Genomic DNA, 27,661 nt, shown 5'->3' with positions numbered 1-27,661 from the left:
AGCAATTAGCATGCATGGTTAGCTCAGACTGATGAGTGCAGTGAAACGATCCAAGCTCCGAGCTGACGACACGTCGATTCACTCAATATTAGTCTCACCACAGCTCCAGAACTCAGAGTCCAGGCCCATTTTCAGCCGCTCTCCTGCAGCTTCACGTGGGTTTATTCTACCTGGTTCTGAACCTTTTTGATCTGTGTTTTAGGTTTGATGTTGGTCCTAAGTCGGTCCATCTGCTGAAGAAGACCAAGTGATAAAGCTGACAGCTCCGGTCACTGAGTGGACCTCATGTAGCTGTTTGATGAAGCTCAGAAGTGACGGATGACAGGAAGTGAAGGTGACGAGTGAAAATAATAATGAGACAGAAACAAAGTGGATAAACAAGTGAGAGCTCAGACGTGTTCAACAGTGTTTGATTTCAAACTGTTCATGACGGCACAATAAATAAACTACGCTGCAGATACGTACACGAGATATTCACCCACACACAGAAAAACAAAACCAATGATTTGAACATTTGGAGAAAAAAATTAAATAATAATAAATAATAATTCAGATTCATTTTTCTTCTCTCAGATTTCCACTCACACACACACAGAGGAAAAAATCACAAAACTGTAAAAAAGTCAATAATATTCACTGAAAGAGAGTTTAAGGGTTTTTTATTCATCTTTAATTATTGGACTCAAGAAAACAAAATGCTTTTCTACTGAACTGATCAGACGTATATAGAAGCTCATTACTGCCAGAACATGTTTTTATAAAATGTAGGCTTCAAAAAGTATGTGTACTATATATGAATGTGTCCTACGACCTGTTTTTACTCTCTTATATTGTTGTGCTGTTTAAACCATTCAATTATTTTAACAAAAATAAACTGTGTGGATACATGTGTGTCCCAGCACACACACACACACACACAGACACACTCACACGCACACACACACACACACACACACACACGCACACACACACACACACACACAGATGAACTCAGAGGGGAGGAGCAGCTCAGTGTCACATGAGACGGCAGCTGAAAGTGAAAGTGTTCAGTCTGTTCAGACTCCATTTTAAGACGACAAAGCAGAAGGAAGAAAACGAGTCTGAGGCAGGTGAGTGTTCAAACAACATTTTTATTATTTCCTGTCAAAGTCTGTGAGTCCGTGTGTGTCTGTGGACTGTAGAGGAAACACATGTTAGAATAAACTCAACACTTTGATTCTTCTGTGGACACAAAGTCCTGAGAGGCTGAATAACACACATTCAAACTACTGTAACTAAAGACGAGGAGCCCAGAGGTGAAGACCAGAACCCTGACCTGCTCTATGGTACTGTATACTGTGTGTGTGTGTGTGTGTGTGTGTGTTACTGTGTGTGTGTGTGTGAGTGTGTGTGTGTGTGTGTTCTGAGCTCACAGTTCATGTTTCACCTCTCAGACCTGAAGATGAGTGTTTGTGTGGAGGAAGAGGACCGAGCAGAGTCTCCAGGATCCATCTGTCCCTCTCTGAAGAGTGACCGGTCCAAAGCTGAACCTCCAGCCTTCAGTACTGAACCTGGACCATCAGACACAAAGTAAGAGGACTGATACTGACTCATTTATATGACTCATGTTTCAGTGATGATCACATGTTTGTTTAGTTGATTTTGTGTTCATGTGTTCAAATTTCCACTAAAATGTCTTTTCTGTCCATATTGAAGACTTGTTCCGCCTCATGTTCCTCTGTGTGTCTGCTATAAATCTGTAATCTGATCTCAGAGGACAAACAGAAACTTTGAAACCTCCTTTTTATCGACAGCAGCAGCAGTTTGTGTGTGTAGAGCTTCTTAAATCACTTTATTGATGAAGGATTCATGTGATGTGAATAAAAACATGTTGGTGTTTGCAGAGTTCAGTCCAGCAGACAGAGAGCAGAGTCTCCAGGATCCATCTGTCCCTCTATGAAGAGTGACCGGTCCAAAGATGAACCTCCAGACTTCAGTACTGAACCTGGACCATCAGACACAAAGTAAGAGGACTGAGACGGACTCATTTATATGACTTTAACAACACGGTGGCGTGAGTAGGTCGACATTAAACAGGAGAGCTCGCATCACAATCAGTGTGCGTTTACAGGAGGAGTGTAATACCTGGGCTGATACCTGAGAACGTAGAAGAGCAGGTGCAGGTCCAGGAGGGATGGAGCGAGGGCAGATGGTCCTCTAGATAAACCATCACGGATGATGTGGTTCTGTCGGACTCAGTAAAGTCTATGTGTGGGAAACACTATGTCATGTACATGAGAGAGAAACAGAGCAGCTCTGAAACAGGAAATCAATCTGTGACAGACAGTTCTGACGTCGTGTCGGCTGCCACAGATAAATAAATATATGTGAAGCACTTTGTGACGTGATAACAGCTGGTTTGTACTTTCTAACAAAGAAACAACAGAAAGCCGAATCCCAGAACTGAAAACTGAAAACTTTCCTTCCTGAACAAATATCTGAACAGTTGAATGTTCTGGTTCGGCCCGTCTGTTTGTTGGAGTTCTTGAGACGCGGTTATGCTTCATTTCATAGTTGACAAGTTATTTCATGAAGATCTACCACAATTATTGAACCTGACGAAGAAGAAGAGCTGAAATAACACCAGCAGCCATTTTTATTACAGACTGATGCTGAATTCAAGCTGAAAAGTATCGACACTTTGACTTTTCTCTGTGACCATCTGAGCTTCTCAGCAGCGTCGACCAAATCTGGATGTTTTTAACAACAATCATCAAATCACTGTAGTTATAAAGAAATGTGTCCACAGAGAGAGGAAGAGGAGTCATGTCTCTGTGAAGAAGCAGCCCACCTGCTGTGTTTGGTGTCAGGATGTCCTGAAGGATCCGGTCTCTACCAGCTGTGGACACTGGTTCTGCAGACGCTGCATCACCTCAGACTGGGACCAGTCTGCTTCACCAGGAGACTCCTCCTGTCCCCAGTGTGGAGGTAAGACCCAGAACAACAGCTGGACTGTGGACAGACAGTCAGAGACAAACTGTACCGAGTCAGACTGAACATCTGAACATGTTAAAGCCACATTATGTAGAAATTGTCATGTTGTGTGATGTGGCGCCCCCCACAGTTTGTGAGTGCAACACCACTGTAGTAAAAACAAATCCAGGTGTGTCACAGTTTGTCAGACGTAATATAGGTGCTGACTACAAACACAACTCATGACATCATCACAGTGTTACGTGTTGAAGTCCACACGTATGTAAGGCTGCGATCCTACAAGTGACAGAGACACCGTTCACCTGTTACAACACACTGGACCATCAACACGACTCTGAAGCTGCTACTTTAACCTCACAAAGTTACATAATGTTGCTTTAAACATCTCACCTTCTACATGTCATTACATTTATTTAGAGACTCAGGAGGCATTCAGACAAACACCAGGACAAATTACTAGATTGTCTCGATTACACACAAAGTCAATGAAAAGACCTGAAGAGACTCAAACTTTATATATTCTGATACTGATGGATTGTTATTGATCATGAAAATAATCCACAGATTGTCAACGTTTCTCCAACATTTGTCTCTTTTCAGTGGATGTTGGTCTTCAGGAGGTTTTAGATGAACATAAGATCAGTCTGAGGAGGAGATGTGAACGTGTGACTGAAGGAAGTGATGGAACAGGAAGTGATGGAACAGGAAGTGATGGAACAGGAAGTGATGGAACAGGAAGTGATGGAACAGGAAGTGATGGAACAGGAAGTGGAACCCTCCTCAACAGGATCTACACTGAGCTCTACATCACAGAGGGACAGAGTGAAGAGGTTAATACCCAACATGAGGTGAGGCAGCTTGAGACAGTTTCCAAGATGGAGGCCCTCCATGACGATCCAATCAGGTGCTGCGACATCTTTAAAGCCTCACCTGACCAACAGAGACGCATCAGAGTGGTTCTGACCAACGGCGTCGCTGGAGTTGGAAAAACCTTCTCGGTGCTGAAGTTCACTCTGGACTGGGCCGAGGGCTCCGAAAACCAAGATGTCCGTCTGCTGGTTCTGCTGTCGTTCAGGGAGCTGAACCTGATCAGAGATGAGCAGTACAGTCTTCTCAGGCTGCTCCATGTTTTCCATCCAACATTACAGAAGGTGACAGCAGAGAAGCTCGCTGTCTGTAAACTTCTGTTCATCTTTGACGGCCTGGATGAAAGCAGACTTTCACTGGACTTCAAGAACCATGAGGTCGTGTCTGATGTCACACAGGAGTCATCAGTCAGCGCGCTGCTGACAAACCTCATCGAGGGGAAGCTGCTTCCCTCGGCTCTCGTCTGGATAACTTCCCGACCTGCAGCAGCCAATCGGATCCCTCCTTCACGTGTCGACAGGGTAACAGAAGTACGAGGCTTCACTGACGCCCAGAAGGAGGAGTACTTCAGGAGGAGGTTCAGTGATGAAGATCTGTCCAGCAGAGTCATCTCACACATCAAGACCTCCAGGAGCCTCCACATCATGTGTCTGATCCCAGTCTTCTGCTGGATCACTGCTACAGTTCTGGACCACATGTTGACTACAGACCAGAGAGGAGAGCTGCCCAAGACCCTGACTGACATGTACTCACACTTCCTGCTGGTTCAGACAAAGAGGAAGAAGCAGAAGTACGATGAGGGACGTGAGACGAGTCCACAGGAGCTGACGGAGGCTGACAGGGAAGTTCTTCTGAAGCTGGGGAGGCTGGCGTTTGAACATCTGGAGACAGGAAACATCATGTTCTACCAAGAAGACCTGGAGCGGTGTGGTCTCAATGTCACAGAGGCCTCGGTGTACTCAGGAGTTTGTACAGAGATCTTCAGAAGAGAGAGTGTGATCTTCCAGAAAACAGTCTACTGCTTTGTTCATCTGAGCGTTCAGGAGTTTCTGGCTGCAGTCTACATGTTCCACTGTCACACCAACAGGAACACAGAGGTGGTGAAGGACTTCCTGAGAGATTGGAGGTTTTATTACATTGACCCATCCCTGGATGACTTCCTAAGGAGCACCATGGAGAAATCCCTCAACAGTAAAAATGGCCACCTGGACCTGTTTGTTCGCTTCCTTCATGGCCTCTCTCTGAAGTCCAACCAGAGACTCTTAGGAGGTCTGCTGGGTCAGACAGACAACAGTCCAGAAACCATCCAGAGAGCCATCAACAACCTGAAGGAGATGAACAGTGATGAGATCTCTCCTGACAGAAGCATCAACATCTTCCACTGTCTGATGGAGATGAACGACCACTCAGTCCATCAGGAGATCCAACAGTTCCTGAAGTCAGAGAACAGATCAGAGAAGAAACTCTCTGAGATCCACTGCTCAGCTCTGGCCTACATGCTGCAGATGTCAGAGGAGGTTCTGGATGAGTTGGACCTGTGGAAGTACAACACATCAGAACAGGGACGACAGAGACTGATTCCAGCTGTGAGGAACTGTAGAAAGGCTGAGTAAGTCCAGATGTGTTAAACATTATAAAGTGAGGTGAAGCTGAAGCCTTCAGTATTAAAGATCAACACTTTACACACATGAATAATATAAAAGCTCGACACTATACACGTTCACCAAAACAAGTATTAAACCTGCTGATTGAATCAATGATCGTCACCGAGCTCAGAGCAGAAATGACATGAAGTTGTCTTGTTTCCAAAACCTTCAGCTCCTAAAATGATAATAACACAATGTTTAGTTGTAATTCTTGTGTTTGTGCAGTGGGAGGCATTAAATGAATGAAATGGGAGATGAAAAGCAGATGGAGCGACAGAATAAAATGCATCAAAGACTGAGACAATACACACAAACACATAACTGAGTCAATACATACGAGTGCAGTTACAACCTACAGTGACTTCACAGTTCACTGATCATCATGTGAACATGAAGCTGAACCAATATAAATCACAGCAGCCTGTAAACTAACATCTGACACGTTCACGTCTCACTTATTTCAACACTTTTGTCCTAAACTGTCATTTCTGGTTCATTATTTCCCTCAAGGACACTTCAACATGTGTTTGTGTTTATTTATATGGCACTTTAAAAGCAGTAACATCAGTTTGTTGGACACAAATAAAACAGCACAACAATGAAAGAGTCACAAGAAAAGTATTACAGGGACAATTACAGGTGTAAATATAAAGACAGCAGAATGAAGGAAACGGACAAACACAAATATGTCAAACCAAAATCACACAAAGATGAAATCATCAGAATCAGCCGTTAAAAGCCGTTTTATACAGGTGTGTTTTGAGGGGATTTAAAATGGGCCACTGATTGAGCCCAGCTGATCTCCTCAGGCAGCTCAAAGTCTGGAGGCTCATGTGGAGCGGAGGAGCTCAAGTTTCAAACTACAAACCTTGTGATCAGTGACTGAGCAGCTCAGCTGAACAACTGAGCAGCTGAGCTACAGCTGCTCATGTTCATGTGCTTTGTGATGCAAAATGTTTAGAGTCTGTTTTCATAGTAAAGACTCAGATTTTATCACATTTAAATGTTTTATTATCTGTATTCACAGACTGACTCGCTGTCGACTCTCAGAGACTCACTGTGAAGTCGTCGCCTCAGCTCTGAAGTCCAACCCCTCCCACCTGAGAGAGCTGAACCTGAGTCTCAACAACCTGAATGATTCAGCAGTGAAGCGTCTGTGTTCTGGACTGGAGAGTCCAAACTGTCGACTGGAGACTCTGAGGTCAGTTCATGTGTTTTTTCTCTGTTTATATTCAATTTAAATCTCGAACAGACGTTTTCATCAGTGATGAAGATGATGGAGGATGAAGCTCACAGTCAGTCAGCTGTGTGTTGATGGAGATGACAGTGGTGATGAAGATCTGTGCTTTGATCACAGCTTCTATGTGTGTGAGTCAGAGCTGCTCGTCTGTGCTGAAGGTGGATCGATGGTGTAGAACGTTTCTGTTTGGTCGTTGAAGTCTGTCGTGTGATTAAAATGACGTCCCAGGCTGCTTAGAGTCCGTACATCCAACAACAAGTCCCACAATTCCCTGGGAACAATCCCATAATTCCTCTGCGGCGTCCTTCACGTCATCTCCTCAGCGAGTAGGAATGAGATGGATCGGTGCTGGAGCTCTGAAATAATTCTTCTCAGTAACTGTGGTCAGTTGTGCACCAGAGGCAGCTTCAGAGGTCACCTGGCTCTCGTGCTCACTGTGCATCAGCGGACAGAAGCAGGATGTTGGACTCACTTCTGTTTGCAAATCCACTCAACTGGTTTTCTTTAAGAGCCGCTGGCTCGGATATTTGTAGAAAGAAGCTCAGTGGTGCGACGTGTTGTCTGAACACATCTGGAGCTCAGAGTGTTCACAGCTGGTCCAAACAGCCGAAGGTGGAGTGAAGAGCTGCTGGAGACACAGCGATGGTTTAAATGTGGAGAAAAGGTGTCACATGTTCAGACAGTCTCTCCTGAAGACATTCACAGTGTTTCACTCAGGTGTTCATATGAACAGTGACAGAAATAGTTGTGGAACAAATGAACAAAGAGCTGAGAGAGAAGTTCAAGCCCCGCCTCCTTTCTCACCTGCACTCAGGTGACCAATCACACAGTGAGGTGTGTGTTAATGTTGTGCTGTTGGGTTTAAAGTGACAGACACTGTTGGACACAGCGTCCTAGTCTGACATCAGAAAGGTGCGGCCCCACTCACATTTAAATCTCTGGATAGAAAGTGTTGAATCTTTGATGATGGTAAAGTCACGCTGGACAAAAGACACATGAATGTAATTTAATGTCATCTCTGATTGAACTCGCTGCACGTGTTGACTGTCTGAACCTCTGAAGACAAACTTTATAACATTGAACATATTACGCTGCTGATGTCAATTATAAATGTGACGCATTATTTCAGACATGTTACTGTTGTTTTCACGTTTCAGTCACATTTTAATATTTATTTGAAACATTTGTTCACACTTTCACAACATTATTCCAAACTGTGAGTCTTAGTTTTCATGTCATCAGGTCTGACGGGGATCTGACCTCATAGATTTGATGCTGATGGACTCTGAGCGTCTTGTTCAGCTTCATATTTAAACAGATGTAATAACATTAAACGTTCATCACTGGTTGATTCTCTCTGAACTCTGAATCATTTGAGTCCTTCGTGCTTCTGTGAATAAAAACAGAAACCAGTGTTTTCTTCTCTGTCAGACAATAACAAACAGAAGCTTTATGATGACATGTGACGTTTATACTGACTGAAATATTTAAACTCAGGATGATTTTGATCTGAAACAGCAGAATCAGATCTTCAGTCAGTTCCTGTTGGTTTGTGTTTGGCTGCACAACATGAGTTTGTACAGATGGAGCCTCTGGTGGAGCTGCAGAGTTTAAGAGGTGGAGTCACGACGTCTTTATTGAAGCAGCAGCACGTTGTCATTAATATTAATGAGAGCTCTGTTTCACTTTGTGTGTCTGACAGTGTTGAACCTGCAGCTGTTGGGTTCAGGTGTTTGGAGCTTCATTTTCTAAACGTGTTCAGCTCTGAACAGATGATTAAACTCTGAATGATTTCAAGCAGGAACATTGTTTTCTAAACTCACTTCATTTATTCTTTATTCAGCTTGTGGGACTGCAGGTTGTCAGAGATCAGCTGTGCTTCTCTGGCCTCAGCTCTGAAGTCCAACCCCTCCCACCTGAGAGAACTGGACCTGAGTCTCAACAACCTGAATGATTCAGCAGTGAAGCGTCTGTGTGCTGTACTGGAGAGTCCAAACTGTCGACTGGAGACTCTGAGGTCAGTTCACTGACTCTCTGTAACTGTTGTACATCTTAAATGTTTAATTAAAATTGAAGCTAATTAATGTTCAAACATGACTTTGTAAACGTGCTTTTGTTCATATTTTCATGTTTCTTGATCTAAGTTTAGTCAAAAAACAACATAAACATCATCAAGTTCACTTGAAATGTTTTTCATAAGTAATGTCTGATCATTGATATTGATTCTTCAGAACACACACACACACACACACACACACACACACACACACACAAGAATGTCTCAGTTTGTCACATTTAAACCTGAACACATCTGATTGGATCATAAATTGATTTTTATCTTCATCATTTATTCTTTATTCAGATTGAGGAGCTGCTGGTTGTCAAAGATCAGCTGTGCTTCTCTGGCCTCAGCTCTGAAGTCCAACCCCTCCCACCTGAGACATCTGGAGCTGAGAGGAAACGACCTGCAGGATTCAGACGTGAAGCCGCTGTCTGATCTGAGGGACAGTCCTCACTGTCGACTGGAGACTCTGAGGTCAGTAGAGGGTTGGAGTCAGTCCACGCTGGTTTCAGCAGTATTGTACTGAACACAGTCAGTATCAAAGTAAAGATCCAGTATTTCCTGTTTTCCTCAGTGAAGCTGTGAGAGGAGAACGGTGACAGGCTTCATGATTGGACAGAAAGACAGAGAGAGAGCAGTCAGCCAATCAGACGAGCCAGAAGCTCGCTGTGATCTCGTGTTGAGTTGATGTGAAGACGACTGTTGTTGTTGTGTTCATGTGTACAGGAAGTAAAGCTGGATCACAGCTGACAGCATCACAGGATGTGTAGAGACAGTCGTCCTCATCCATCAAACGTGATCTCTCTAAAACACTAAAGAGCTGATCAGCTGATCTGTGTCACAGCTCTCAGGTCTACGGTGGCCCTGAAGCTCAAAACACAACAACATTTCACAAACATCAAACTGTCCACAGGGACTCGGGTTCTGTCCAATTACAGACAAGAACGCTGTCCCACCTTTTCTGTAATGTGAGATGTTGATGTGTTTGGACCTTCAGGGCCACCGTACAGATCAGTCTGACTGAAGCCTGCAAATCACTGCTCTGATTTCAGAGAACCATCATTACATTTAGTAACCATGTGGTGTTTGTACAGAGCAGAAGCTGTGCTGAAGTCCAGTAACCAGCTGATGTTGGACTGTCAGTCTGTGTGTGAACATGTAGGAGCTTTAACATCATATATTCATCCGTCCATCTGTCTTTTGTTTGCTCCACACATTTTACAGCAGACTCCATATTTACATATTTGTAATGTTTCAAAGCAGATGAAATATTCAGGTGTGACTGAGACTCTGGTTTTTAACAGCAGTCAATCATCATCAAAGTGTTTCTGCAGTGATGATGCGTTCAGGGACTCTCTGCAGTTTATTTCACTGTGTACTTGAGTGAAACCTGCAGAGTAAACCTGTGAGCTTCACTCAACACGTTAACATGAGCTGAAAGGAAGCTGGCTACGCTACACAGCCGCTCCACTTGTGGTCTGAACAGGACTGAAGTCCTGCTGGTCTTTATATCACTGACTGACAGCTGATGGAGGGAGTCTCTGTCAACACTCATGTGTCTGCTGCTCTCTCTGCTTCTCTCATCAGCTGGAGGTCCTGGTGGTCTCCGTCAAAGTGAGTGATGAAAGGTGGAGGTGTTGAGAGGATCAGCTGTGTCCTGATGATCCAGAGAGGTTGAAGCAGCACCATCAGCTGGTGGGTGGAGAGGCTCTGACTGGGCCGTGTTACTGGGAGGTGGAGTGGAGAGGAGAGCTTCATCCAGCAGTGACTGACGGACCAATCCCAACACGTGGAGACGACTGTCAGTGCTGCAGTCTGAACTGCTCTGTTTTCTTTCTGTCTCTGATTCTCTGATATCCTGAACACACAGTGACTCTGCAGGTTGGTTCTGGTTCTGACAACAGAACTGGAAGTTATTGATGCACCAGAACACCGGCACGTCGTCGGTATGGACCCATAAAGGCTTTAAACTGAAACAGGACATCAGTCCAACATGATACCAGTCCACAGGTTCACACCGCCGACTGAAATGCACTTTCTGTTTATAGTCGTCTGAACAGCTGCATCTTGAAATTCAACTTCTCCCTCCAGTTATAAATAAATATGACCTGGTGGTGGTTTGTTTCCTGCTTCATACATTATTTGTGCAGTTCGATGTTCAACCAGGTGGATGAACTTCTTCACAGGTGAATTTAAAAACACTAAGTTGGTGTGATGATGATATCTGACTTCATGAACTGTTCTTCTGGCTCCTTGTTGCAGTGTGAACAGTGGTTGCAGTGATCTTCTGCAGGTGTTTCCCCTCAGACCTCCACACAGTCATTTAAACATGGTCAGACCAGTGAACAGTAGAGACTGTGCAGTGGTTTGTGATCCAGTACGAGCTTTGTCTCACACAGGACTGAGACGCTTCCTGACACTTTAGACTGAACATGTTTGATGTGAGGTTTCCAGCAGATGTTGTTTTATTCTCTATTATCACACCTACAAATGTATTTACATGCACTCTTTCAATATTCACACCATCTATCTTCACCTCTACTTGATTATTTGATTGACAGTTTCCAGACAACATGATCTCTGTTGTGCTTAAATGTCATGATAATTGATTTCTGTCAAAGCAGCTTTTTAATTTGCTCATTTCAGATGATCAACTTCACAATCTGCTGCAAATCCTCTCCAGGACAAAACATGTTTGTGTCATCTGCAAACAACACAAACTTTACTAATGTTGATGTTTGAGTATGAAGAGAAGTGGCCCCAACACTGACCCCTGGTGGACTCCACAAGCAATGTCCCAACATGACCACACGTCCTCCATCTTCACAAACTGTTGCTGTTGTCTAGAGAGCTTCTCAGCCAGTTCAGAACAACCCCTCTGATACCACACCGCTGCACTTTATTCATCCATCTGTCACGATTGATTGTATCCGATGTTTTCTTCAGATCAATAAATATTTCTTTTGGTCTAAGCAGCTTGTGATTTCTTCAATAAGTTCAGTGACTGCTGAAGATGTTGATCTGTGGATCTGAATCCGTATCGACCGTCAGTCAGTAAATCGTGTTTACTGATGAATTTGTTTTCATCAGATTGAGTCACATTGAGGCAGCAGAGAAACAGGCCTGTAATCTGTGGAGTGGTGTTTGTCTGCAGCTCTGTACAGCTGTGACTTCTGTCATCTTCATTTTACTGGGAATTTACCAGTTTGGAGTGAGAAGTTGCAGATGCGTGTTCGTGGTTCAGCAGTTGAAGCTGTTGTCATGTCGGTGTCATTACAGTCAGGAGAAGTTTAGTTTGTACATTCATGAACAATCTCTATAATCTGTTCTCTTCCACTGCTGTCAGAAACACTGCGTCAGGATTATTTCCCATCAGATCAGCGCTCTTCTCTTCAGATGTCACAATCAGGGATTCTTCCTGCCACTTTTGGTCCAAACACTTACAAAGTAATGATTGAAGCCATTAACTACATCATCCATGTTGTTAATAATCAATATCAACAAAGTACTGATGATCATTAACTCGTCTAGAACCATTTCCAACAACACTGTTTAATATATTCATATACCTTTAATATTGTTTGTATTATTATCTCATAGATTGCTGTAATATTCCTTCCTACCAATTCTCACAATATTAGTGAACTTTACATAGTTTATATGTATTTTCTGCCTCTTTGGTTTTGTGTTTTATGGATTCTCTGCAGTGTATTTTTCTCTCTGCAGACATTTTGTAATCCTCAGTGATCCATGACTGTCTGAATGTGTCTGTTTTTGATTGATTTGTTTTATTGGACAGTTTTTATCAGATAACAGTTTGAATGCCTTTAAGAATATTTCATGTGCTTTGTCAAGGTTTTCTTCTTTCTATAATATTTCCCAGTTTTGGTTCAGTAATTGATTTTTGGGAGCGTTCATCGACTCCTCTGTCCCGACTCGTCTGTGCTCCAGTTTAACGTCCTGCTTTTCCTTCTTGTCGTCACTGTCGCACACTGTAAACGCTGGTAGCTGCTCACTGATGTCATTGATCAGTAATTGATCAGTAATTGATCAGTAATTGATCAGTAATCCACTTATTGCATTGTTGTCTGTCACATTAGTCAGCATGTTGTCTGCCAGTGTGGCTCAGTGACATGTGATCCTGCTGCCTCTGTAAACTCTACATTGTGTTGATAAAGTCTTCAGTTGGTTTGTGGTCACTTGGATGAAGCAGATCTACATTAAAATCCCCACAGATGAACTGGACCTGTTGATTTGACGCTGAGAACATTTCTTCCACGGTTCCTTGAAAATGACCCCATCAGAACCGGCTGCTCTGTAAATACAGCTCAGTTACATTCCTGCTGTTTCTCCATGTACATTTCTGCTGTCAACAGTCTGATAAGTGTCAGACTGCAGTTGAGATTAAAGCTCGTGTCCACGTGCACAGACACACCTCCTCCAGTCTGGTCGCTCAGTTCAGAACCATCTCACTCAAAGTCCAAACCCTTCACAGGGTCGGTCCAAGTGTCTCATATTGCAGTTATGTTAAACGGTTTTGCAGATTGACGTAAATATTCCTTCATGTTGTGTGAATGTGTGTAACCCCTTTCTCCTTAGTGTTTATAATCTACACTCACACCCAATAAGAATAAAACAGGTCCTAGGTGCTCAGCTAAAGATGCTGAATTTGCTGTGGTTCTTCTCTACTGAATTAAACAAGGGACTTTATCACTTGAGTGGGAAAAGAAAGGGAAAATATCATGTAACTAACGCGGTGCCTCCGCTGAAAACTTACTGTGCTATGTTCTAGCAAAACTCATGTAATCCCTCAGAACTCAAGTAAATACAGTTTACTCTAAAAGGATGTTAAACCACATTATGTAAAGGTAGAACACAAACATTTATTCTGCTTTAAACCCTTTAGATCTTTGGAATTATACCTTTAAAGGAGAAATGCTTCAGAGATGGACAGTAAATAGAAAACAACAAACAAAACACTGGTTTGCTTTAAATCAAGACAGTTATTACCTGAAGCATCAAAATGCTCATCCTCTCACCCTTTTAGATCAACAGAACAGTTTCAGTTTTCTTCAACACACCAATAATGAAATGTGTATGTAGGTATAGTTCTTACTCAAAAGATATAATTTTTACTCAGAGTTCACTTTTAACCCTTATTGTTCTCTCACATCAATGAAATGAAATGTTTTAATTTGAGCTCAAACTCAACCTTTTTAATGAAAATAAACCTATGAGATTTTTAGTTTATTTGTAAAGTAAATCAAATTGTGGTTCTCCTTTAATAAACCCTTCACTTATGAAATAATTAGATGTGTTCCTAATATTTTAACTGTATTCACACCTATTGAATGTGCAACATATGATATCAATCACCTGAATGAATAGAAATATCAAAAGAGAGTGTTTTTGTGTACTCAAAACACAGTAATAGTACCCACACCTGCACCAGAGTATTTTCACAGTTCACATAGAAATAAGATAAATGATAATGGCACCATGGAAAGTCAAGCGCTTGGATAATTTTACTAACCGTTGGGGCCCATTCGCAGCGTTGGTGCACATGAAAGTGTGTCCAGTCATGAGAAGTTAAACTTAGAAACCGGGACAGTTCAGTCTGCGTTCACACGGTCCCGTCCCGTCCTGCACTCGTGTCTCGGTCCAATGTCAAGTACTCACGCAACCTCCCTGTAGATGCAACATGGCGTCAGCCCGCCAGGCAGCAGAGCGATGTCCCGCAGCCCCGCGCCGCCTCCCGCAGCCCCGCGACGCCTCCCGCAGCCCCGCGACGCCTCCCGCAGCCCCGCGACGCCTCCCGCAGCCCCGCGACGCCTCCCGCAGCCCCGCGACGCCTCCCGCAGCCCAGGCTACCGTCCCACACGTCCTCGTTATCTGCGTCCTCTCTGTCCTCACGACTGTGGAGAGGAAACGTCCTCGTGTCCGTGTTCAGCAGCAGGCTGGTCCTCTGCCACCGAGCTAACTGCTAACAGAGCTAATGTGGGAGCTAACTGCTAACAGAGCTAATGTGGGAGCTAACTGCTAACAGAGCTAATGTGGGAGCTAACTGCTAACAGAGCTAATGTGGGAGCTAATGGCGGAGACCGCGCTGTCCTGGCTCGGGAAATGAAAACTTCCCCGTCGTCCACACGAAACACAGTCGACTGAGAAACGTGAGAAAGAATACTCTGCCTGATTTAGTCTCTCTGGTCCAATCAGTCCAATATCTGGGCCAACTTTTAGTTCAAGTCTCCAAACATTGACTTTCTCTCTGGAGGAAAACCCCGCCAGCTCTCCTGTGTCCCGGGGACTCTGGGACACTTCCTCCCGCGGAAAAACTATATGTAACCGGATGGTTATGTTTATATATATTTCATTTCTCTTCTGTGTCCCTCAGTCTTTGCAGCAGGTGTGTGGCCCCTTACCGGCACCTGTAGTGTAGCCGCGTCATTGGCCGCTAATGCGGACCTGTTTATATATTATATATTATATATATTTATTATATATCCCCGCTGGTTGTTTAGTCGCTCTCTCTCCTCTGCTGAAGCGAGTGCTGGCCGGTGTGGGGCTCTGGTGGTTCGTGGTATCGTTCTCCAGGTGTGTAGCACAGTCTCATCAGGATGGGAAGATGTTATAAGGGGCCGTGTTGACAGTCCTCTGTTGTAGGTTGTGTGTGTGTGTGTGTGTGTGTGTGTGTGTGTGTGTGTGTGTGTGTGTGTGTGTGTCCCTTCCGGTTAGCCGCTGCTACATCATAGCTGCTAGCGGCGAGAGCATCAGTGTGAGCAGGCTACAGCTAACCACGCAGGTAACCACAGCCTCCAGCTCAGTGCTAGTTGTCTGCTAGTGTTTGTGTGTTATTCCTAACAGCTGGCTCTGTGTCTTTTAAAGCCTGCCTGGCGTTAGGCTGCTGTTTGCCCTGCCCTGCCTCCTTTTCTTTCCTGTTTGCTCGCCTCGCTCATCCAGGCCTGTAGTAAATGGCCGCTCTGCCTTCGCCTCTTAATGTAATGTGTTGTAGTTCAAGGTGTTCAGCCCCAATCAGACTCTCGGTGGGGGGGTTAGTACAGCAGTTATAGTGGAGGACCTGCCAAATTTAAGCATGTTTTCTTTTTCTTTCGTGTTGATTTGAGTTTGCGTCCGATTTGTATATAGATGTTGTTTGGTTTGGTTTTGATTATTTGAGTGCAGTGACCTCTGCTACAGCTAAGCTACTGAAGTTGCCTTTCTTCCTAACTGAACCACCGTGGGTTACTGTGTTGGCTGAACATAATATTCTTTGGAAATAAAAAGAACTATATAAATGTTGTTTTAGAGAAACAGAACTTAATAAAGAAATTATTTTATTGTGAGTAATAAATAAAATCTGTTAAATGATCTTACATCGTGCCTGTATTCATTTTGTGTACCTACCTGTGCACGGGTTGTGTTTTTGGGAAACCCTCTGAGAAGTTAAAGTTAAAAGAGTCTTTAGGTGCAGGTCCTAAGGTGGCGTTGTTGGTGTTGCATAGATTCTCTAGATCTGTCACTCGCAGTTCAACTGAGATTGCCACATATAGTTTGTATTTAACAGGAAAAACTAAACCTTTATCAGTTTAAAGACCATAGAATAGTTTTAAACAATATAAGACATGAATTACAGAGTTAATATATAACAGTATTAATTTAAACACGACTCTCGCACAACCAGGAAAAACAGAGGATTCTGGGAAATGGAGTCCTGCTCTCCTCTGTGTCCTAGAAGCAGTATAAAGGGAGAGACTGCATGTTTTTGCCATCACTAAGATTTCAGAAACACAGTAAAATAAAAATGAATGTTTTTACCCACGTTTAGAGAAGCTTACATGTGCATTCAGGCTTCTCCTGTTCAAGTGACTGATTGACGGGTTCTGATCCGTCTCGATGGTCTTGTTGAACTGTTCATCAGTCGTCGTTGATGTCGCAGAAGAAGTTTTGTTCCGGGTCCATGTTGTACTCCATGTCCTGTGAATTGTGTTCAGCGTGTTCAGATGTTTTCACTTCCAGCTGATCACAACCATCAATCTTCTGTGTTCTGTGTTTATTATCTGCAGTTGTAGATGATCGGTTTCCTTCAGACACTTTTCACTTTGTATCTTGGAGGTTGATGTCAGAAGTCTGCAGCTGAAGAATCTTCTCATCAGTGCTGGATCATATTTCTCTGCACTGGTTTGATTTTCTGGCCTTTTAACACCAAGTCTCATTGATGTAAATGTGGTGGGGCCTTTCAGACAGAACCAGACAACGGCACCGCTCCGTTCTGACGTCCATCGTGTCCAATGGCTCGGCCACCGCGGCTTTTCACCGCAGCGAGCACGTCGACGCTCGTGCGCTTGTGAGCAGAGTTCAGCCTGGTTGAACTCAGAGCACAGGACAACTTCACATTTGTTTCTGGGAAAAGAGTCAAAACTTAAAAAAAGAGTTTGATTCACGTATTTATTTCTGTTTTCTCTCTTTGCATTTTAAAAGATGATACAAAATAAAATTCCATCAATAAATAAATGTAAAAATTTGTAAAATGGTCAAATAATTTAAAAGTCCATAAAAATAGTTAAATAATATAAATGAATATCATTTCATGTCACATTATGTAAAATAGTTCATGTTTATTTGAAGTATTATTGTTGCATTTAATGTCATATTTACTCATTATTGAGCCTTTTATTCATTTATTTTAGATGTTGTCAGCGTTGGTCTGATTATTGGTTTGATATTCAGCTTTTTTCTGATGATACAAATCTTTTCTTTAAAAAATGTGTTTGCTGATAAAATGAAGGAGTTTCTAAACGTTGTACTTTGATTATGATGCAGCATGAAACCTGTAAAGTAGCTGATGATGATAAAATGATGACTCGTGCTCTCTGAACAGGTCGGACAGTTGTTGACCTCGCTGCAGTGATCGTAAATGAAATGATTGATTTCTTTCGTCGATGATTAACAAATGACTCATCACACAGAAAGTGGCTCTCTGTTGTATTCAACAGCCAACGAACTGTAAGAAGTAAATCACCTTTATTTAGTGAGCAGTGGACATTTAGTCACTTTTGCACGGATCAGAACAAATCCATCTGCAACCGTGGTGACTTTCTTGAAGGGTCGTGATAATAAAGCAGGTCAGGGTTCTGGTCTTCACCTCTGGGCTCCTCGTCTTTAGTTACAGTAGTTTGAATGTGTGTTATTCAGCCTCTCAGGACTTTGTGTCCACAGAAGAATCAAAGTGTTGAGTTTATTCTAACATGTGTTTCCTCTACAGTCCACAGACACACACGGACTCACACTCTCACAGTCACATCAGAAAAGATAAGATAACACTTTATTATTCCTCAACAGGGAAACTCACGTTACAACAGCTGAAGAGTCACAGACAGGAAGAAGAACAGCAGTGACAGAGTTATAGATAAAAGTGTAACAGCAGAACAAAGCAACACAAAAATAGAATAATATAAAGTGAAAATAATAATAATGAGACTATAAACACTATATACACTATTTGACTTTTACTTACAGATGTGACCAAACGGGGACAAATGCACAGGATGACTGCAATTTACACTTTCGTTTGTTTTGTTTTTAACACATTCATTTTCAGGTGAAACACAGAAATCAGTCACACACTCACACTCACACTCACAGACACACACACACACACACTCACACACACACACTCACACACACACCTGGTTTCCTGTAAGTGTAGAGGAGCAGGTATCATGTGGTCCAGGATCATAAACAGGGAGGGAACCTAAGTGAAGTGTTGAGTCTTCAAGTTTAGACTCCATTTTGATTCGACGGAGAAGGAAGAAGGAGACTGAAGTGTGAAGCAGGTGAGTGTTCAAACAACGTGTTTCTGATGTGACTGTGAGAGTGTGAGTCCGTGTGTGTCTGTGGACTGTAGAGGAAACACATGTTAGAATAAACTCAACACTTTGATTCTTCTGTGGACACAAAGTCCTGAGAGGCTGAATAACACACATTCAAACTACTGTAACTAAAGACGAGGAGCCCAGAGGTGAAGACCAGAACCCTGACCTGCTCTATGGTACTGTATACTGTGTGTGTGTGTGTGTGTCTGTGTGTGTCTGTGTGTGTGTGTGTCTGTGTGTGTCTGTGTGTGTCTGTGTGTGTGTGTGTGTCTGTGTCTGTGTGTGTGTGTGTGTGTGTGTGTGTGTGTGTGTGTGTCTGTGTGTGTGTGTGTGTGTGTCTGTGTGTGTCTGTGTGTGTGTGTGTGTGTCTGTGTGTCTGTGTGTGTGTGTGTGTGTATGTGTGTGTGTGAGTGTGTGTGTATGTGAGTGTGTGTATGTGTGTGTGTGCGTGTGTGTGTGTGTGTGTGTGTGAGTGTGTCTCTGTGTGTGTGTGTGTGTGTGTGTGCGTGTGTGTGTGTGTGTGTGTGTGTTCTGAGCTCACAGTTCATGTTTCACCTCTCAGACCTGAAGATGAGTGTTTGTGTGGAGGAAGAGGACCGAGCAGAGTCTCCAGGATCCATCTGTCCCTCTATGAAGAGTGACTGGTCCAGAGATGAACCTCTAAACTTCAGTCCTGAACCTGGACCATCAGACACAAAGTAAGAGGACTGATACTAACTCATTTATATGACTCATGTTTCAGTGATGATCACATGTTTGTTTAGTTGATTTTGTGTTCATGTGTTCAAATTTCCACTAAAATGTCTTTTCTGTCCATATTGAAGACTTGTTCCGCCTCATGTTCCTCTGTGTGTCTGCTATAAATCTGTAATCTGATCTAAGAGGACAAACAGAAACTTTGAAACCTCCTTTTTATCCACAGCAGCAGCAGTTTGTGTGTGTAGAGCTTCTTAAATCACTTTATTGATGAAGGATTCATGTGATGTGAATAAAAACATGTTGGTGTTTGCAGAGTTCAGTCCAGCAGACAGAGAGCAGAGTCTCCAGGATCCATCTGTCCCTCTATGAAGAGTGACCGGTCCAATGAAGAACCTCCAGACTTCAGTACTGAACCTGGACCATCAGACACAAAGTAAGAGGACTGAGACGGACTCATTTGTATGACTTTAACAACACGTTGGCGTGAGTAGGTCGACATTAAACAGGAGAGCTCGCATCACAATCAGTGTGCGTTTACAGGAGGAGCGTAATACCTGGGCTGATACCTGAGAACGTAGAAGAGCAGGTGCAGGTCCAGGAGGGATGGAGCGAGGGCAGATGGTCCTCTAGATAAACCATCACGGATGATGTGGTTCTGTCGGACTCAGTAAAGTCTATGTGTGGGAAACACTATGTCGTGTACATGAGAGAGAAACAGAGCAGCTCTGAAACAGGAAATCAATCTGTGACAGACAGTTCTGACGTCGTGTCGGCTGCCACAGATAAATAAATATATGTGAAGCACTTTGTGACGTGATAACAGCTGGTTTGTACTTTCTAACAAAGAAACAACAAAAAGCCGAATCCCAAAACTGAAAACTGAAAACTTTCCTTCCCACTTAACAAATATCTGAACAGTTGAATGTTCTGGTCCGGCCCGTCTGTTTGTTGGAGTTCTTGAGTTGCAGTTATGCTTCATTTCATAGTTGACGAGTAATTTCATAAAGATCTACCGCAATTATTGAACCTGACGAAGAAGAACAGCTGAAATAACACCAGCAGCCATTTTTATTACAGACTGATGCTGAATTCAAGCTGAAAAGTATCGACACTTTGACTTTTCTCTGTGACCATCTGAGCTTCTCAGCAGCGTCGACCAAATCTGGATGTTTTTAACAACAATCATCAAATCATTGTAGTTATAAAGAAATGTGTTCACAGAGAGAGGAAGAGGAGTCATGTCTCTGTGAAGAAGCAGCCCACCTGCTGTGTTTGGTGTCAGGACGTCCTGAAGGATCCGGTCTCTACCAGCTGTGGACACTGGTTCTGCAGACGCTGCATCACCTCAGACTGGGACCAGTCTGCTTCACCAGGAGACTCCTCCTGTCCCCAGTGTGGAGGTAAGACCCAGAACAACAGCTGGACTGTGGACAGACAGTCAGAGACAAACTGTACCGAGTCAGACTGAACATCTGAACATGTTAAAGCCACATTATGTAGAAGTTGTCATGTTGTGTGATTTGGCGCCCCCCACAGTTTGTGAGTGCAACACCACTGTAGTAAAAACAAATCCAGGTGTGTCACAGTTTGTCAGACGTAATATAGGTGCTGACTACAAACACAACTCATGACATCATCACAGTGTTACGTGTTGAAGTCCACACGTATGTAAGGCTGCGATCCTACAAGTGACAGAGACACCGTTCACCTGTTACAACACACTGGACCATCAACACGACTCTGAAGCTGCTACTTTAACCTCACAAAGTTACATAATGTTGCTTTAAACATCTCACCTTCTACATGTCATTACATTTATTTAGAGACTCAGGAGGCATTCAGACAAACACCAGGACAAATTACTAGATTGTCTCGATTACACACAAAGTCAATGAAAAGACCTGAAGAGACTCAAACTTTATATATTCTGATACTGATGGATTGTTATTGATCATGAAAATAATCCACAGATTGTCAACGTTTCTCCAACATTTGTCTCTTTTCAGTGGATGTTGGTCTTCAGGAGGTTTTAGATGAACATAAGATCAGTCTGAGGAGGAGATGTGAACGTGTGACTGAAGGAAGTGATGGAACAGGAAGTGATGGAACAGGAAGTGAGGGAACAGGAAGTGATGGAACAGGAAGTGGAACCCTCCTCAACAGGATCTACACTGAGCTCTACATCACAGAGGGACAGAGTGAAGAGGTTAATACCCAACATGAGGTGAGGCAGCTTGAGACAGTTTCCAAGATGGAGGCCCTCCATGACGATCCAATCAGGTGCTGCGACATCTTTAAAGCCTCACCTGACCAACAGAGACGCATCAGAGTGGTTCTGACCAACGGCGTCGCTGGAGTTGGAAAAACCTTCTCGGTGCTGAAGTTCACTCTGGACTGGGCAGAGGGCTCCGAAAACCAAGATGTCCGTCTGCTGGTTCTGCTGTCGTTCAGGGAGCTGAACCTGATCAGAGATGAGCAGTACAGTCTTCTCAGGCTGCTCCATGTTTTCCATCCAACATTACAGAAGGTGACAGCAGAGAAGCTCGCTGCCTGTAAACTTCTGTTCATCTTTGACGGCCTGGATGAAAGCAGACTTTCACTGGATTTCAGGAACCATGAGGTCGTGTCTGATGTCACACAGGAGTCATCAGTCAGCGTCCTGCTGACAAACCTCATCGAGGGGAAGCTGCTTCCCTCGGCTCTCGTCTGGATAACTTCCCGACCTGCAGCGGCCAATCAGATCCCTCCTTCACGTGTCGACAGGGTAACAGAAGTACGAGGCTTCACTGACGCCCAGAAGGACGAGTACTTCAGGAGGAGGTTCAGTGATGAAGATCTGTCCGGCAGAGTCATCTCACACATCAAGACCTCCAGGAGCCTCCACATCATGTGTCTGATCCCAGTCTTCTGCTGGATCACTGCTACAGTTCTGGACCACATGTTGACTACAGACCAGAGAGGAGAGCTGCCCAAGACCCTGACTGACATGTACTCACACTTCCTGCTGGTTCAGACAAAGAGGAAGAAGCAGAAGTACGATGAGGGACGTGAGACGAGTCCACAGGAGCTGACGGAGGCTGACAGGGAAGTTCTTCTGAAGCTGGGGAGGCTGGCGTTTGAACATCTGGAGACAGGAAACATCATGTTCTACCAAGAAGACCTGGAGCGGTGTGGTCTTAATGTCACAGAGGCCTCGGTGTACTCAGGAGTTTGTACAGAGATCTTCAGAAGAGAGAGTGTGATCTTCCAGAAAACAGTCTACTGCTTTGTTCATCTGAGCGTTCAGGAGTTTCTGGCTGCAGTCTACATGTTCCACTGTCACACCAACAGGAACACAGAGGTGGTGAAGGACTTCCTGAGAGGTCAGAGTTATTACAGTTACTCATCCCTGGGTGACTTCCTGAGGAGAGCCATGAAGAAATCCCTGGGGAGTAAAAATGGCCACCTGGACCTGTTTGTCCGCTTCCTTCATGGCCTCTCTCTGAAGTCCAACCAGAGACTCTTAGGAGGTCTGCTGGGTCGGACAGACAACAGGCCACAAATCATCCAGAGAGCCATCAACAACCTGACGGAGATGAACAGTGATGAGATCTCTCCTGACAGAAGCATCAACATCTTCCACTGTCTGACGGAGATGAACGACCACTCAGTCCATCAGGAGATCCAAGAGTTCCTGAAGTCAGAGGACAGATCAGAGAAGAACCTCTCTGAGATCCACTGCTCAGCTCTGGCCTACATGCTGCAGATGTCAGAGGAGGTTCTGGATGAGTTGAACCTGTGGAAGTACAACACATCAGAACAGGGACGATGGAGACTGATTCCAGCTGTGAGGAACTGTAGAAATGCTGTGTAAGTCCAGATGTGTTAAACATTATAAAGTGAGGTGAAGCTGAAGCCTTCAGTATTAAAGATCAACACTTTACACACATGAATAATATAAAAGCTCGACACTATACACGTTCACCAAAACAAGTATTAAACCTGCTGATTGAATCAATGATCGTCACCGAGCTCAGAGCAGAAATGACATGAAGTTGTCTTGTTTCCAAAACCTTCAGCTCCTAAAATGATAATAACACAATGTTTAGTTGTAATTCTTGTGTTTGTGCAGTGGGAGGCATTAAATGAATGAAATGGGAGATGAAAAGCAGATGGAGCGACAGAATAAAATGCATCAAAGACTGAGACAATACACACAAACACATAACTGAGTCAATACATACGAGTGCAGTTACAACCTACAGTGACTTCACAGTTCACTGATCATCATGTGAACATGAAGCTGAACCAATATAAATCACAGCAGCCTGTAAACTAACATCTGACACGTTCACGTCTCACTTATTTCAACACTTTTGTCCTAAACTGTCATTTCTGGTTCATTATTTCCCTCAAGGACACTTCAACATGTGTTTGTGTTTATTTATATGGCACTTTAAAAGCAGTAACATCAGTTTGTTGGACACAAATAAAACAGCACAACAATGAAAGAGTCACAAGAAAAGTATTACAGGGACAATTACAGATGTAAATATAAAGACAGCAGAATGAAGGAAACGGACAAACACAAATATGTCAAACCAAAATCACACAAAGATGAAATCATCAGAATCAGCCGTTAAAAGCCGTTTTATACAGGTGTGTTTTGAGGGGATTTAAAATGGGCCACTGATTGAGCCCAGCTGATCTCCTCAGGCAGCTCAAAGTCTGGAGGCTCATGTGGAGCGGAGGAGCTCAAGTTTCAAACTACAAACCTTGTGATCAGTGACTGAGCAGCTCAGCTGAACAACTGAGCAGCTGAGCTGCAGCTGCTCATGTTCATGTGCTTTGTGATGCAAAATGTTTAGAGGCTGTTTTCATAGTAAAGAGTCAGATTTTATCACATTTAAATGTTTTATTATCTGTATTCACAGACTGATGAACTGTCGACTCTCAGAGACTCACTGTGAAGTCGTCGCCTCAGCTCTGAAGTCCAACCCCTCCCACCTGAGACATCTGGACCTGAGTTACAACGACCTGAAGGATTCAGCAGTGAAGCGTCTGTGTGCTGGACTGAAGAGTCCAAACTGTCGACTGGAGACTCTGAGGTCAGTTCATGTGTTTTTTCTCTGTTTATATTCAATTTAAATCTCGAACAGAAGTTTTAAATTTCCTTCAGTTCACACACACACACACACACACACACACACACACACACACACACACACACACACACACACACACACACACACTCAGCTCAGTGCACGTCTGATCAGCGATGAAGATGATGGAGGATGAAGCTCACAGTCAGTCAGCTGTGTGTTGATGGAGATGACAGTGGTGATGAAGATCTGTGCTTTGATCACAGCTTCTATGTGTGTGAGTCAGAGCTGCTCGTCTGTGCTGAAGGTGGATCGATGGTGTAGAACGTTTCTGTTTGGTTGTTGAAGTCTGTCGTGTGATTAAAAAGACGTCCCACGAAAGTGTTGAATCTTTGATGATGGTAAAGTCACGCTGGACAAAAGACACATGAATGTAATTTAATGTCATCTCTGATTGAACTCGCTGCACGTGTTGACTGTCTGAACCTCTGAAGACAAACTTTATAACATTGAACATATTACGCTGCTGATGTCAATTATAAATGTGACTGCATTATTTCAGACATGTTACTGTTGTTTTCACATGTTTCAGTCACATTTTAATATTTATTTGAAACCTTTGTTCACACTTTCACAACATTATTCCAAACTGTGAGTCTTAGTTTTCATGTCATCAGGTCTGACGGGGATCTGACCTCATAGATTTGATGCTGATGGACTCTGAGCGTCTTGTTCAGCTTCATATTTAAACAGATGTAATATAACATTAAACGTTCATCACTGGTTGATTCTCTCTGAACTCTGAATCATTTGAGTCCTTCGTGCTTCTGTGAATAAAAACAGAAAGCAGTGTTTTCTTCTCTGTCAGACAATAACAAACAGAAGCTTTATGATGACATGTGACGTTTATACTGACTGAAATATTTTACTAAAATCACACAAAGATGAAATGATCAGAATCAGCCGTTAAAAGCCGTTTTATACAGGTGTGTTTTGAGGGGATTTAAAATGGGCCACTGATTGAGCCCAGCTGATCTCCTCAGGCAGCTCAAAGTCTGGAGGCTCATGTGGAGCGGAGGAGCTCAAGTTTCAAACTACAAACCTTGTGATCAGTGACTGACCAGCTCAGCTGAACAACTGAGCAGCTGAGCTGCAGCTGCTCATGTTCATGTGCTTTGTGATGCAAAATGTTTAGAGTCTGTTTTCATAGTAAAGAGTCAGATTTTATCACATTTAAATGTTTTATTATCTGTATTCACAGACTGACAAACTGTCGACTCTCAGAGACTCACTGTGAAGTCGTCGCCTCAGCTCTGAAGTCCAACCCCTCCCACCTGAGACATCTGCACCTGAGTGGAAACTACCTGAATGATTCAGCAGTGAAGCGTCTGTGTGCTGGACTGGAGAGTCCAAACTGTCGACTGGAGACTCTGATGTCAGTTCATGTGTTTTTTCTCTGTTTATATTCAATTTAAATCTCGAACAGAAGTTTTAAATTTCCTTCAGTTCACACACACACACACACACACACACACACACACACACACACACACACACACACACACACACACACACACACACACTCAGCTCTGTGCACGTCTGATCAGTGATGAAGATGATGGAGGATGAAGCTCACAGTCAGTCAGCTGTGTGTTGATGGAGATGACAGTGGTGATGAAGATCTGTGCTTTGATCACAGCTTTCTATGTGTGTGAGTCAGAGCTGCTCGTCTGTGCTGAAGGTGGATCGATGGTGTAGAACGTTTCTGTTTGGTCGTTGAAGTCTGTCGTGTGATTAAAATGACGTCCCAGGCTGCTTAGAGTCCGTACATCCAACAACAAGTCCCACAATTCCCTGGGAACAATCCCATAATTCCTCTGCAGCGTCCTTCACGTCATCTCCTCAGCGAGTAGGAATGAGATGGATCGGTGCTGGAGCTCTGAAATAATTCTTCTCAGTAACTGTGGTCAGTTGTGCACCAGAGGCAGCTTCAGAGGTCACCTGGCTCTCGTGCTCACTGTGCATCAGCGGACAGAAGCAGGATGTTGGACTCACTTCTGTTTGCAAATCCACTCAACTGGTTTTCTTTAAGAGCCGCTGGCTCGGATATTTGTAGAAAGAAGCTCAGTGGTGCGACGTGTTGTCTGAACACATCTGGAGCTCAGAGTGTTCACAGCTGGTCCAAACAGCCGAAGGTGGAGTGAAGAGCTGCTGGAGACACAGCGATGGTTTAAATGTGGAGAAAAGGTGTCACATGTTCAGACAGTCTCTCCTGAAGACATTCACAGTGTTTCACTCAGGTGTTCATATGAACAGTGACAGAAATAGTTGTGGAACAAATGAACAAAGAGCTGAGAGAGAAGTTCAAGCCCCGCCTCCTTTCTCACCTGCACTCAGGTGACCAATCACACAGTGAGGTGTGTGTTAATGTTGTGCTGTTGGGTTTAAAGTGACAGACACTGTTGGACACAGCGTCCTAGTCTGACATCAGAAAGGTGCGGCCCCACTCACATTTAAATCTCTGGATAGAAAGTGTTGAATCTTTGATGATGGTAAAGTCACGCTGGACAAAAGACACATGAATGTAATTTAATGTCATCTCTGATTGAACTCGCTGCACGTGTTGACTGTCTGAACCTCTGAAGACAAACTTTATAACATTGAACATATTACGCTGCTGATGTCAATTATAAATGTGACCGCATTATTTCAGACATGTTACTGTTGTTTTCACATGTTTCAGTCACATTTTAATATTTATTTGAAACCTTTGTTCACACTTTCACAACATTATTCCAAACTGTGGGTCTTAGTTTTCATGTCATCAGGTCTGACGGGGATCTGACCTCATAGATTTGATGCTGATGGACTCTGAGCGTCTTGTTCAGCTTCATATTTAAACAGATGTAATATAACATTAAACGTTCATCACTGGTTGATTCTCTCTGAACTCTGAATCATTTGAGTCCTTCGTGCTTCTGTGAATAAAAACAGAAACCAGTGTTTTCTTCTCTGTCAGACAATAACAAACAGAAGCTTTATGATGACATGTGACGTTTATACTGACTGAAATATTTAAACTCAGGATGATTTTGATGTGAAACAGCAGAATCAGATCTTCAGTCAGTTCCTGTTGGTTTGTGTTTGGCTGCACAACATGAGTTTGTACAGATGGAGCCTCTGGTGGAGCTGCAGAGTTTAAGAGGTGGAGTCACGACGTC

The 27,661-nt window shown here is 43.4% G+C and overlaps 1 protein-coding gene across 1 annotated transcript in view; it reads left to right on the top strand.

Moving 5' to 3' along the window:
- Positions 1-966: 966 nt before the first annotated feature.
- Positions 967-27,661, top strand: part of LOC141008610 (uncharacterized) — a 37,533-nt gene continuing 10,838 nt past the window's right edge. The window contains exons 1-11 of the mRNA XM_073481050.1: positions 967-1,109; positions 1,434-1,569; positions 1,884-2,003; positions 2,789-2,967; positions 3,574-5,449; positions 6,514-6,687; positions 8,570-8,743; positions 19,673-19,792; positions 20,581-20,759; positions 21,366-23,208; positions 24,273-24,446. Of these exons, the coding sequence (XP_073337151.1) occupies positions 1,019-1,109; positions 1,434-1,569; positions 1,884-2,003; positions 2,789-2,967; positions 3,574-5,449; positions 6,514-6,687; positions 8,570-8,743; positions 19,673-19,792; positions 20,581-20,759; positions 21,366-23,208; positions 24,273-24,446 (5,066 nt within the window). The 5' untranslated portion in view covers positions 967-1,018. The remainder of the gene's footprint in view (positions 1,110-1,433; positions 1,570-1,883; positions 2,004-2,788; positions 2,968-3,573; positions 5,450-6,513; positions 6,688-8,569; positions 8,744-19,672; positions 19,793-20,580; positions 20,760-21,365; positions 23,209-24,272; positions 24,447-27,661) is intronic.

The sequence above is a fragment of the Pagrus major genome, chromosome 14 (genome assembly GCF_040436345.1).
Source record: "Pagrus major chromosome 14, Pma_NU_1.0".
NCBI classification, from domain to species: domain Eukaryota; kingdom Metazoa; phylum Chordata; class Actinopteri; order Spariformes; family Sparidae; genus Pagrus; species Pagrus major.
Note: the sequence above shows the minus strand (reverse complement) of the source record. Positions and strands in the feature narration are given on the sequence as shown.